Source organism: Strigops habroptila, chromosome 2, assembly GCF_004027225.2.
Source record: "Strigops habroptila isolate Jane chromosome 2, bStrHab1.2.pri, whole genome shotgun sequence".
In the NCBI taxonomy this organism is placed as follows: domain Eukaryota; kingdom Metazoa; phylum Chordata; class Aves; order Psittaciformes; family Psittacidae; genus Strigops; species Strigops habroptila.
In genome coordinates this window covers 53,387,195-53,400,674 of record NC_044278.2, presented here as the reverse complement: position 1 = coordinate 53,400,674, position 13,480 = coordinate 53,387,195, and the positions used below count along the sequence as shown (strand labels likewise).

The window sequence follows — 13,480 nt, the reverse complement described above, 5'->3', positions numbered from 1 at the left end:
GTCAAAAATTAAAAAGGGTTTTAATATCTTGCATTCTGCTGTGAAACTGAGCTAGAAGACCTGAGTAAATCTCACTTCTGGAATTACATAGTTCCACCACAGAGCTGATACATTATTGTCACACAAAACAGTCACCTGCTACAGTGTTTTCCTGCCTCTTCAGTTACAGTTAGGGCTAGACCAACATCCTCTTGCTTAAGAGTTACTGAGCTTCACTGATAACATTTATTTCAATTGAAAGCGGATGCTGAAGGAGCTAAGGGCTTATTGTTTGTTTATCTTGAAAGAAGTTTCGTTAGCTCGATCTAACTGTTCCAGCATTTGCTTTTAAAAAAAATACATAATAAAAAAAATCTGTGATGTAAATTACAGCATTAATCTGCTCCTCTGAAATGTAAAGATGTTTTCTGGCTGAAATAAAAGGAAAAGGAGTGTGAACCTACATGCAGATCAACAATACACATCTGACACCTTTCCTGTCCTCTTTCTGAAATCAAAGCCATCTCCTGAACTACTAGTTCACAATTGTGGTTCCTGGAATAACAGTGAATTATAATTACAGGAAAAGCAGACATGGAAGCACTAATAAATGTTATTATCCACATCAGCTGGAAAATAATTTTGCTGTATTTTCTTCAAAAGGCTACAGAAGTCAGGAGGGGGTGACACTTCAGAGATGAGTGTGGTGATAAGGCAAGACTTGGCAATCTGTACCTCAGTATGCGCACAGGAAAATGCTTCTTGTGCAAACAGTCACATGCAAGCACTAATTGAGGCCTAGAGTGTCTCTATGCACAGTGCTGGCAGCTGGCACCCACTGGAGATGATTCTGCTACACCAAAAAGCCAAGCCACGGCACAGCATAGCTGTACGCTGATGCTTCTTCATTTCTTCCACACCACCAGCTGAGCCACTGTTGACAGCAAGAAGCCCTTCACCAGGGGCCTGGCCAGGACTGGGAAGGAGAAGGAAGCCATCAGTTAAACACGGATGCATCTTCCTCCACAAAAATCCAGGCAAACAGAGCAGGAGAGGAACATCAAGAGCATGCCTACAGCAATCCTAAAAGTGATGGCACTGCTCCTTCTCTGCTGGCCAGAAGCTGTGCTTGCATCCAAACCCAGAAATCCCCAGTTGGTAAGACTGGCTGGCTGGCAGAGGGAGAAACAACCTGACTTTTTCATACTGCTGCAAGGGAATAGCCCCCGCAAAATGTATGTGTACAAGCTTCTCCAGTGTGCTTTCTGCTGTTGATGAACATTCCCAAGAAAAGATGTCTTCTCTCTGAGCTAAGGCTGGTATTTTGCAGCACTTTCTGAATGTCTTGAATGAAAAACCAAAGATACGTCTAGCAAGGCTAAACATACTTATTTAACCACGGCTGCTGGCTTAGAAGCAGAATGAGAGGTGCAGGACAAGCACCTTATTGAATCTGTTCTGAAGATTTACTTCTGGGAGCAGACTTTTTTTTGGTTTTTTTAGTCCCCTATGGGAGACAATTTTCTCACTCCTAGCATGCCTATATACTGTGATTCATTCAATGCCTTTTAAGTTGGCAGGATAAACTATTGATTCAACATGGTAATGCTGTGTGATTCCAAAGATATGGTGCATATCAACAGCACCAAGGCATGCAATCCCACAAAAAAAGATGATTTTGAAAGACAATGTGGTGTAATGTGTAATGACGTAACCCTGCAATATCATCGTTGTGCACTGACAAGACACACATTGTATCAGTATGCATTATTACTACTTTTAGATCCCTCCATTTCAATCCATATGGTGTCTCAAGGAAATAGAGAGGTTCTTGGTATTTCATTAAATCTTACTGTTTCCTCTGCAGTTATGTGGCAATTCCTGAAAGCAGGGAGGAAGGCACAGTTATAAAGGAGCTGATGCCACTTTAAGATTCAAAATTAGTATGACACACCTTGGATCATAAAAAGTTCATCACAGACTGAGAGAATACAAGTTATTTTAGAGCAAGGGAGTGTTAAAGACTCACCCCACCCTTTGTTCTTATGTACGTTACAGCTTTGCCATCATGTTGAAATGGATCTGGCACTTGGTGACAGTGGCACAGAGTAGCATTGCCACAGTTAAGGATACGGCAGCATAACACAGCCCTTATTATAATGCTGTAAACCACACTTCAGCTGTCATAATAGTTTGGAATATAAACTGCTAATCATCCCTGCCTGTCCTCAAGTGTTATACAGCATAACTGGCACTATCAAAAAAAAAAACAAAAAAAAAAAAAAAAAGGCAAGGAGAAAAAAAAAGAAAAAAAAAAAAAGAAAAAAAAAGGAAAAAAAAAAGAAAAAATAAAAGAAGGAAAAAAGCCCACACCTCTCATTCTTCTGTAAGAAGAGGTAAATTTTTCCTCTTTCAGTGAAACAGTACTCATAGCATAAGGTTGGCAAAAACTAGAGCAGCTTCAATTCTGAGCCAAACTGAAGACACCAGCACCTCACAGAAGGAAATCCATTGGGAATGAAGCACCTCATTGCCTTTGGGGAGTGTCGCAGCTTGTTACAAGGGCAGCTAATGGAAATGCTCTCTTAAAGCTCGCCGAGCTTTCTATGATGAAGAAAAAAAAAAAAAAAAAGAGTGCCACTTTGGTTTGCTGAAAACCCTTCCACATGCGGAAGCCTCCAGGCTACCAACGTGCCTCTTCCTTTCTCCCTAGAATTCCCACCCACATTGAAACAGAGCACACCTTCGGAGAAGCTGCTCTTTTCCTCGCCTCCTCCATGCAGCTGGCCAACATCACCAGCCAGCAGCAGGGCTGAGGCTTTTAAAAGCCTGCAGACAGGATCCCCTGCTGGCCTCACAGCAGACTCAGCTGCCACAGGAGGAGGAGGAAAGGCCCTGGTCTCCTGCCCTAGTACCTCATCCCTGCCCTCCATGGAGTGGCCTGTGCTGCCTTGCACCTCTCAGACCCCTCTAACTCTCCTAACGCAAACCCATGCCTCCCCACACAAGAGTTACTCTGATTGAGAAAGCAAGCACGGGGATGTGAGGAAATGTGGGGTGTGCAGCCACCCTGCAACCTTTGCTCTGCCCCCTCGTGCAGGCACAGCCATGGCACCCTTTTTAATTACACGGTAGGTATCGCTGTCGCGCATCCCTTGCCTCACTCTGCACAGCCGCAACCAAAAAGAGTGTTTCCTCACTTCTGAAACTACCTAAATAACTCTCTTACGTAGGTGCATGTGTGGGGGAGAGGGATTAATTGTTAGATGCAACTTTATTTTTGCCTGCCATCAAGCCTTCCTACCTGGTTGGTTCTCTACCCACCTGTGGATATTTTACAACCTAGAGCTCATACAGCTTTGAGCAGGAAGTGCTCGGTCTATCATTATGCTTTACTCATACAAAGTAAAAGCCCTCAATATGTGAATCAAAATTAAGAGGTGCATGTTCTCAAATTAATATTTCATGATTAATTGTAAAGAAGCTTGGTACAAATTATGATACCGAATAACTAGAAACTGGGACCAACTGAAAACATGCATAAAATTTCAATCACTTTTAAAATGAACAGAGGTCATCTTTAAGGTCTTCTGAACTTCAGCCACATTATCACCTTTTTCAGAGCCAGTTTTCTACACATCAAGGGTACCAAATTTAACTACAAAATGTTCAGCATTCAGTATTCCCCTATCAAATTTCAATGAACCATGTACAGTAGAAGAGAAAACGCAGGACGAAAATGCCAAATAAATTCCTTGAGAAGCTTTTAAAACAGCAAAAGATAGTAGTAGTAGCAGCATATTATTTAAACTTTTTTTGTTATCGGTAGGATGACTTTCAGTGACCACATTTCCAGCCTTAATATCCTGGTGTCACAATTAACACTAGTTTGTCTTTTATCAATCCACTGACTGCATTTTTCTTTTTAAAAAGCTATTTATACCAAGTCATGTAGGGCTTTTTTTTCCTCTTCCAATTGATTAAGAGTAAGCACTGTAAAAAACCCCATCCAAGCAGTAATTTCTAATAAGACTATTAATTGTTTAGACCACTGAACACTAACAAACTTCACACTACGTATCAGTAGTTATACCATTTATGCAATTAGTACTTGGAAAAATGTTCTAACATAAGTTAAACAGAAGTTCCCCTTTACCTCTGCACGCTGATTTTCAGTTAGCAAAGCAATCACTGACTGCACCCTGTTTATCCTCCCAGCTCTGTATTTCCCTTCCCTGAGCTTCAAGATCAGAATTTCAGGCCAACTTCCCTACTCTGTACTGGGACAGGGGAGGAAGGCTCACTTCAATAGCAAATTTTACCATCTTTTCAGTTTGCAGCTCAAAACAATTACCAAGTTTTTGCATTGGATCTAGATTTCAGAGCTCAAACTGCCCTCTCCCTCTCCCCTCCAAACCTGTCTTGAATCCCATCTATAAAAATTAGATGAACCCCAGCAGGATGTGACAGAATAGATGGTCACTTTTAAGAACCATGTGAAAGCACATGCGCCAAGAGCATGCAACTCTAAGTTAGGGTAAAGAAAAATAAAACAAAACCAAAATTAATTTGGTTTACTTGGATTGAATCCTGAACGCTTCTTCCCAGCAAGTGCAAGAAAGCAAGTGTTTCTTGGAAAATTCGGAGGCAGAAAGGCTGCACTGACTCCAGACCCCTTTGCTTACCCACAGAGCTCAAGAACCAGCCACAGAACATCCCTCTGTTCTAAATCTTCCAGGGGAGAGCTGGACCACTGCCACATGAAGAGTGGGAACTCTTGACGGGGGGACCAGGGCCAAGGAGACACGATCGTCAGAGGCTGCCCTGCCCTTCCCAGCCCCGCTGCCCCCCTCCAGGCTCTCCCTGGGAAGGCACCCTGGCAATAAAGTACCCGCACTTGTGAGAGTTATGGACAGCCCCTCGAAAAGACGTAGAAAGCTTTAAACATGAGCACCTTCTAGATTAATTAAGCACCTTTCTAGATTACTGTCTGGAAAAGTCACTTGGTGTTTTCCTACAGCAAGAGTATTTTATTGATCCAAGCTTTAATTAAGCATGTTCTAACCAACATTTTCGCTTTTTGTTGCACTGCAGTCGCTATTTTGAAGTTATTATGGAAACAAGGTTAATCTGGGTAAAAAACTTCCCGTTGAGAAGCTGATTCACTTTTCTAAGCAAAAACTGGACGCAGCGAGTTGAAGCGAGGCAGCAGGTAACTGCCAAGAGGCAACTGCGCGCAAACAACTATCTGAGGAGAAAACGACTTGTCCTTGGAAGAAATCACCCTGAGTTAGGGATGAAAGAAAACTTTTTACATCTGTCAAATCTGTCCTGGTCCTACCCAGGCAGCTGACATTTCCAGGTTGGATCTTCACTGCCTTCCTCCAGCATTTCCAAATTCAACACTTTTATTTTTTGGAATAACAGCAAAGAACAGACTGCAACAAAACAGTCGTGTCACATTTTCGTCATGCTGCTTCTCTGTGGTTCAAAAAAAGATTTGGAAAGTGTTACGCTCCCCAGGCACAATACCCAGCTTTGCTCTGCCAAGAAAAACTAACGCTAGAAAAATGCTCAGATGACTTCAAACTGTACGCACATCTGCCCTTTTGGTCACCAGGGTGCTCTCGTTTGAGGGTTCTGCCACTGTTTTTTGGGAATGAAAAAGGAGTATCCCAGCCTATCACAGAATGGTCGGAATGAATAAAAAGTAGACAAAACGCTATCCAAGGATGCCACGTGTGATGAAATGCACAAATATGCTCTTACTGCGTGGTGTGCTTGTCCCATCTCCTCCCTGCCACTTCAGATGTTCTCAAAAACAATTTCTTCATCTGCCCCGTCTTCTTACCAAAACACTATGCCCTCTCAATACGTATTTTTTTTCGCTGTTTAACTCTGGTTAAAACTGTTGTCAGAACCACAAAGGTTCACTTGCTGCTGAGCAGAGAAAGTTAAAGGCACTGGCTTGCACGGAGTTGTAGGCTCAGCTAATGACACACTACGTGTCCGTCCGGACTCAGTTTGCTCTAAGTTTATAAGCTCGGAAGCATTTTAAAGTCTTCAAGAGTAATGTGAGGAAAGAGGAAATTCAGATCTCTGTTTTCTGTCAAACTCAAAGTTTCCCCTGGTCACTATTAACCATGCTGTTGACCCAAATCGGAAAAGTGCAAACCGTAACTTCTCCAACAAATTACTACTCTGAAGTCCCTTGGAGAAAACTGCAGGTGTCATTCACTTCTCAGCTCAAAGGCTGTCAGCGAGTGACAGCCGCCACCAAAGCCTAAGCTTTCGGAGCGCGGGTATGTTCCGCTGCCGGACAGCCCGCGGCCGCTGGGGCCGGGGCCAGTGGCAGGGCGGGGGCACAACGGTCGGCGGCGGCAGGAGCGCCCAGCGCCGCTGCCGGGCCGGCGGGAGGCTGCCGGCCGCTACCTGCTTTCCAAGCACCTACCTGGGCAGAGGGAGGTTGCGCCCGCGCGGCTCTGAGCCTAGGTCTGAGGCGAAACCGTCAGAAAACAAGAAAGTGGGAGAGGAGAAGTGGGGACCCCCGACCCGCGGAGTCCCCACGCCACCTCCCGAGGCCGCAGTCAGGCCGGCGTGCAGCCAGCCGCCCGTCCCGGGCCCGGACTCCCGCCCCGCCCCGCGTCCTGGGCGGCCGCGGCCCGGGGGCCGGACGGGGCCGGGACCTGCCGCCCGCCGGCGGCGGAGAGGGCGGGGCCCGGCGCGGCGGGGGCGGGGAGGGCGCTCCGCCAGCCGCAGCTCCCCCCGGGCCGCTGCCCTCGGGCGGCGCGGTGGGCCCGGCCCGGCCCGCGGCGGGGAGGAGCCGAGTGGCGGTGCCCGGGCCGGCGCGGTGCCTCAGCCTCTGCCCCACTGCGAGGGAAGCGGAGCGAACGGGCCGACCCGCCGCTGCGGCCAAGGTCGCAGCCGTCCTGTCCTGCCCTGTCCTGTCCTGTCCTTCCTCCTGCAGACCGTCTGACGGCCCCCGCTGGGCCGCCGGGTCTCGGCCCCGCGCTCCCTGGGCCCGGCGCTGCCGCCCTCCCCGCGGTGCGAGGCACGGCAAACTTTCCCCTCTCCGCAGCGGGGCCCGCCACCCCCCGCCCGCAGCCACCCCGCCCTGCGGCGCCGGCTGCCGTGCTCACCTGGGGCCGGGGGGCAACGCGGGCGGAGGCGGCGGCGCAGCTGGTGCAGGATGACGAGGAGGCCGATCCAATACACCCGGAGCAAGGGCACCGGCGCAGACAATAGCGACATGGCCGCCTCCCGCCCCGCGGCAGCTGGCTCGGGGCGAGGCGCGGAAGGAGCTCGGCGGGCGAGCGGGCGGCTTGTGCGCGGCGCGGTGGCTGTCCGCCGCCGCCGGGCCGGGCAGGGCCGGGGGGGGGGCGCGGCGCGGCCCCCGCCCAGCGGAAGGGAAAGCGCCGCCGCTGTCAGCAGCGCCCCGGCGCGCCGCGGCTCCCGCCCTTCTGGGCATGTGCGGCGGGGGAAGGGCCGCGGCGCGGCCGGCGCGGGGAGGGAAGGGGCGGCGGCGGGCGGACCGGCCGCTGGCAGCGGCGGGGCGGCAGCTCGGCGTCCGCCGGAGCGCCCGGGGAGCGGGGCAGGGGGTGAGGGGAGCCGCGCGGAGACGTGAGTCAGCAGCGGGGAGGCGGCATGACAGCCGCCCGTGAGGCCGCCGGTCTGGGCGCAGCGGTTGTGGCTGCCGGCGCTGGTACTGCTACCGGCAGAACGGAGTGCCGGGCGGGCGTGAGGCTCTGCCTCAAACTCCGTGGCTGAAAGGGCGCACTGAGCTGGCTGATAATTTCCCTTCTCTCTGGCACAGGTGAAGGGCTGCTCCTGCTGCTGAATCCCATGGGCATCGCTCTGCCTGGGCACGACCCCAGCCACCTCGAGCATCCGTCAGGCTTCCCCCTCTCGCGGTCGCGTCTCTGGCAGTTGCAGATACAATTTAGAATCACAGAATCAGCTAGGTTGGAAAAGACGTTTAAGATCACCAAGTCCAACCTTTACCCCAGGACTGCCAAGGCCACCACTAAACCGTGTCATTAAGGGCCTCATCTACATGGTTTGTGAACCCTTACAGGGATGGTGACATTTCTCCAAATACAGCTTTATGTTCAAAGCCTTCCTGAATCAACAGCCTGAATTTTATACAAGCCTGACGAGCACATTCTTTACAGTGATACCTGCTACATAACATGGTTTACATCTAAAGTTTTGTCTAGTTCTAAATCCTCAGCATTACTTTTAAGACTCCAACTACTCAGAACAGAACAGCATATCTTACCTACCAGTCCTTCTGGTAGATGGCAGTTTTCAGCTACAGGAAATACAGCGCTTAACCCTGACATTGTGGTTTTCATTCACAGAACTGCTGGGTTTTGTAAAGGCAGATGAGCCTCAATATCAATACAAAACAAAAAAATAGTCATTCCACAAGTGGAGAGGTTGACCTCTATATTCAATTTAAGATCCTTCAGTAACATTTTGAGGATGATGGGGAGCCATTAGAAGTTCTGGAAGTGCATTTGAAATGTAATCTCCTCTCTAAAAAAAATAAACATACTTTCTAGAAAAAATAACAATATACTTTTCCCATGTCAGATCAGACTGCTCAGCAGGACTGACTTTCTGTCTCCTGTCGGAAATATGCATCAAGTAAAAGCATAGTGTGCAATTGCTCCAGGACAAACCCAACCATTTAATTGTATGTATCTCTGGTGAATTACTGGGGTTTTTTATTAACACATGAAATTATGCAAACATAAATAATAAACAGAAGATCATGAAGTCACATCAATGAAGGATTCATTCTTAATGTATATCGTTCTCAGCCATGCACGGAGCAGTAGAAAGAGCATCACGTAAAAAGACATGAAAGAAGAAACACTGACGTTTAGTAAAGGTGAATTATGCTTTCAACTTATCTCAGTAAAAATCAGATCTTGACTCCTTTATGTTCTTTTACAACCTTTTCTCAGAACCACAGCATTAATGAAAGCACTTTGCAACATTAAACTGTGAAACTTGCCTACAGTGTATTTACATGACCTGTATATAAATATATTATGCTTTCTCAGGGTTTCTAGTATAATAAAATCAATTGATGCGTATTCAAGCTACGGCAATAAATACTTCTCTGTCTTTTTTTCACACTATGCTACCCAAAGAACTAGTCTAAGTGGGGAACAACCAGTAAGTTAACAGTAGGGTCTTATTGGTCCTGCTATTTTTTCTCAAGGTGTTTAAATGATTTTCAGCCCTCCATGGTTCATGAGGACGGATTCACAGAAAGGATGAGGAAAATTTGTTTCAACCCTAGATTAAATTATTTTTTCTAAAGGCTGATGGGGCATGGAGGAGAAATGAAAATATCAACAAAAGTCTGTAGGTCTGATTCTTTTCAAATACAATACATCAGAATTTTAGCTGATACTTTATTTTTGGTTTTCAGAGTCACCATCTTCTGATTGATACTTTGTTTTTTTCTTGCAATCATTAACTGTGAGGCCTCGAGTATTTGGGCTGTAATCTCATCCATCTACTTTAGTACCTCACTGAGCTATTACTACCTCAATGAAATTTTACGTGTCTGAGCCCTGGAAGGGACGAAAGGAGCAATCTAATTGCTGCAGCTTTGCTGTACAGGCAGTGAACAGAGAGAGGCACTTCTGAAGAACTGCAGAAGATGACTGCTTCCTTTGAGGTGCTTACAGTGCTTCCTCCTTTCCACCAGCTGCAAGTGAATTCACAGCTCCAGTGGGCAAAAACAGCCTGTAGTTAGAGCACAGATATCCTCTTGGAAAGGTGGTAACAGTAGTAAGGCTCCATTCACACGTGATCCAGCCTCTCTGTCCCTCCTGCAGGACTGGCACTAATGAAGCAGTATGTGATCGCAGTGCTTCCACCCACATTTTGCATAAAGATGCATAAAGCCGTAAGAAAGGAAGTAGGTGATGTTTCTAGATTCTAATTAAGCCCTGAGCTCAAACTTCCCATCAGAATGGCATAATCAGCAACCATCAGGTAGCACGGATGGTAGGTGTTGCAGCTGAGAGCCTGTGCAGCCAGGAACGCGCGAGGCACGGGGCCACATCAGAACAGACAAAAGCAAACCCAAGGTTAGCCTAGCACTTCAGACACTCTCTGGCCTGGGGTGGAGGGTTATGAGGTTATGCCCTATTTTTCTTGTTTGTTCCATAACAATCTCCTGTACAAGACATCTTTTCCAGGTGTGTGAATTTGCTCCCCTTAGTTTTGCTCCCCTGGAGATGAGAACTGGAGCGAACAACTCCTCGTAGTCACCACGCGGTGATTCAAGAAGTTCGGTAGGAGAGGGTGATGCTTTTTGCCCAAGCATGGTGTAATAATTGTGGCAGCCTTGTAAGATGTCAACGGTGTCACATCAATCCCTGTCAAACAGTAAAATGCACACTTCCGCTCCCCTGCTTAGCTTAAGACATGCACTCTGCATACTGCACGTATGTCAAAGCTGATGGCCCACGCTGGAAGAAGCCAGACATAATTCTGACTGCTGCTAATTTTTCAGGCTTCTAGAAAGGATTTAAATGCCTGTCTTCCTAAGCTGGATTGCAGTGGGACTTGAGGCAAGAGATAAGTGCCTATCTTCCCGAAACAGGATCTCCTTAACATGTGTGGGTGAATAAAGTTAAACGCCCGAGGAGCTTTCAGGTTCAGGAGGGAGGTGCTCAGAAGATTAGGCAGTGCTGGGAAACAGTCAGTTGGGATTGCATCTGGAATCCATGTGGGGTTCTGAGCACTTGCAGACAATTCTGACAGGCTGCGTATGCTTTTTTCCCCCCTTTATGCAAAAAAAAAAAAAAAAAAAAAAATCATTTTAGGTACCTCCAAACCAGGCATCATCTTGCCTAATATTGGGCACTTAAGCATAGCAGGACCCTACATAGGAGTAAGCTCTTGGGCACTCTCCGTAGAAGGTTGGGGAGGGTCAGTTACCTGGAACGGGAAAGAAACCTTGCCGAGGGGAGTTTTGGCAAGGTTTCTTTCAGCATTTTCCTACAAGCAATGCAGTAGGAAGTCCCTGGGACTGAGAGCAGGCTCCTCTGCTGTGAGCCGTCATCTCATAGGACACATTTATTCTTCTTTAGTAATGCTGGGGGAGATAGAAGATGGGTGTAAGACTGACATTCTACATAACAGAACCAGCACTACAGCGTTTGCCCATGAAGGGGGATGGCTTTTGATCCATCTCAGTCTTTTTCAGATATTTCACTTCTCAAGAAAATAATCTCATTGGGAAAAACTGACCCTTGCCGGTGTGGCTGTAGTCATAAGTGTGGGAAGCCCGGGAACACATTAAAGAAAAGAATTCTGATGGTTTTCAGCCTAGCATTTAAGTCCATGGCAACAATGGGACAGAGTTCCAGTCCATACTCCCTGAAGAGCCTATGCTTTCTAGGCTAGAGAAGAACAGGTTGAAATATGGACTAATAAGTGCAAATAAGTGTCCTGGAAAAGGAAGAACTTCCCCTCTTCAACTAAATGCTCACACCATTCAGCTATCATGCAACAGGCATAGTGTGCTTATTACTGCCTCTGAGTTTTTTCAAAGCGACTGTCCCTGCAGCACCTATTGTATTTGTGCATGAGTGTTCAACGTATGCCACACTTTCAGGATGTATCTGGTCTGGAAAGCCTGGAAGCACGAGTAGTTGGGGCTGGGTTTGCATCCCCCCAGTATACCCCTGCTCCATACCAGGTAAGATCTGAGCATCCCTCCTGCAGTTTACACTCAGAGGCCAAGAGCATGCAGAAAAAAAAACAGCTGTAACCAAAAAAAAAAAAAAAAAACAAAAAACCAAAAAAACCCCCACCAAAACCAAAACACCACACTCCAGACCTGGATTTACATACAAAATTTCTTCAGGAACATAAGTATAAAGCAGCTGAGCTGTTAGGAAAACACACACAAACTTTTGTTAAAAAAAACCTTCTGTCATCAAACACTTCAAAATAGTGAATCTATTTAGAATTAAGTAGGGGTATTAGCAGCCTGCAAACTGTACTCATCACCTTTCTTGATGAATTGGCTGAAAGAATAACAAACCATCTGGAAATTCTAGATGTAGCAAGGACTAACCAGCATTATTTCAGTAGTAAGGAGTCAGTTCTCACACAGTTCCGGGACTTTATTTGAAAACATTTGAAAACATATAAGTAGATAAACTGATTGTTTAACGTTGATGAAGCTTCAAAAGCCCTTTGACAAGGTGCTGTGCACAAAGGATGCTAAGCACACAGGGGATAAGACCCAGCATATTTACAAAACAGAAGAAAAGAAACAAACCCCACACTAAAACAAGAGCAAAACAAAGTGATTGAAATCAGAGCAAAACAAGAGCAGGGTGAGAAGCTTCCATACCACATCCAACCCTGACTAATATGTTCCTTAATGTCTTGGATGGGGTAAAGGAAAAGCTGTTGCACCAAAATGGCATGGTGTTACTTCTGTTAGTCAAGGTGGGAAAGGAGCAGGGGAATTTCAGACAGATTTAAACATGCAAGGTAGACTGGCAGTATTCCAACACTGATAAAATAATGCTATTGAAAAAAAGGATTAATTAAACCCACTATAGAAATGGATTTGTTGACAGTTAGTTCATTTGTGTTAAAAAAATATCTACTGTCAATAATTGCCATGTGGTTATTTCAGTGTTTGTATAGTGATGTCTGCAAGCACCTGTGGCATACCCTGTGCAACTGCCCAACCCTCAGCTAAGTGGATTTTGTTAGGGTTCAGCAAACAGCCAAGAAGATGATTACGGTCCAAAGCAAGTGTTTTCCATGGCACCAGGTCCTCCATGTGTCTTTGATCTCTTAGCAATACTGTAAGATAAACACGTCTTTCATCAGAAACTCAGCACCATTCTAATGAAGGAAACAAAAAACCAGAATCACCCCTCACAAATTGAGTATCATGAGTTGATCTGCACCTGTATTTCTGTTGCATCTGCTTGCAAGAATACTTGAGTACTGTGTACAGCAATACTTCGCAAGACAAAGTCTGTGGGGAGCACACAGCAGGCAAGCTTTCAGGCACATGTAACCCTGCTTGTCCCCTTAGCCAAACAGGGCTATGACAACATCACTACTGTTAGTAGATTCAGTAGCAGAGTTCACTGGTCTCATCCATGCTGTCTGCAGGCACTTCCCTGAAGACTGCACTCGCCGCTGCCACAATCAGCCAGGTGGCCTTGGGAAGCAGTGGGATCGAATCCCACAAAGACGTGGGAGCCTCGGTTTTGGGCATGCCAGCTGAATTAGATCCCGCACATTATGGATAAGCAGGTGACTACACGCCGTAAGCAAGGTTTCTGCACACTGGTGACAGATGGGTGGCCAGGTCAAGGAAGCTGGGAGATGGAGTTTGGATGTCAGGATCTTCAGAGCGGTACAGAAATGGACACAGTGTCAAGGACTGTGCCATACAGGAATGAATGTGTAGTCATGGCTATGGCTGACATTTTAA

At 46.7% G+C, this 13,480-nt stretch overlaps 2 protein-coding genes across 4 annotated transcripts in view; both read right to left on the bottom strand.

Moving 5' to 3' along the window:
• DHRSX (dehydrogenase/reductase X-linked) overlaps positions 1–7,436 on the bottom strand; it is a 173,953-nt gene extending 166,517 nt beyond the window's left edge. The window contains exon 1 of the mRNA XM_030477739.1: positions 7,119–7,436. Within this exon, the coding sequence (XP_030333599.1) occupies positions 7,119–7,230 (112 nt within the window). The 5' untranslated portion in view covers positions 7,231–7,436. The remainder of the gene's footprint in view (positions 1–7,118) is intronic.
• Positions 1–13,480, bottom strand: part of ZBED1 (zinc finger BED-type containing 1) — a 57,159-nt gene that overhangs the window by 4,997 nt on the left and 38,682 nt on the right. The window contains exon 1 of one of the 3 annotated variants that reach the window (XM_030477736.1): positions 7,119–7,504. The exons of 1 other annotated variant lie outside the window; for it this stretch is intronic. The gene's annotated coding sequence lies outside the window, so the exon portion shown is untranslated. Of the gene's footprint in view, positions 1–6,430; positions 6,547–7,118; positions 7,505–13,480 lie in introns of those variants that run through there. One more of the 3 variants, XM_030477738.1, reaches the window with a different exon arrangement.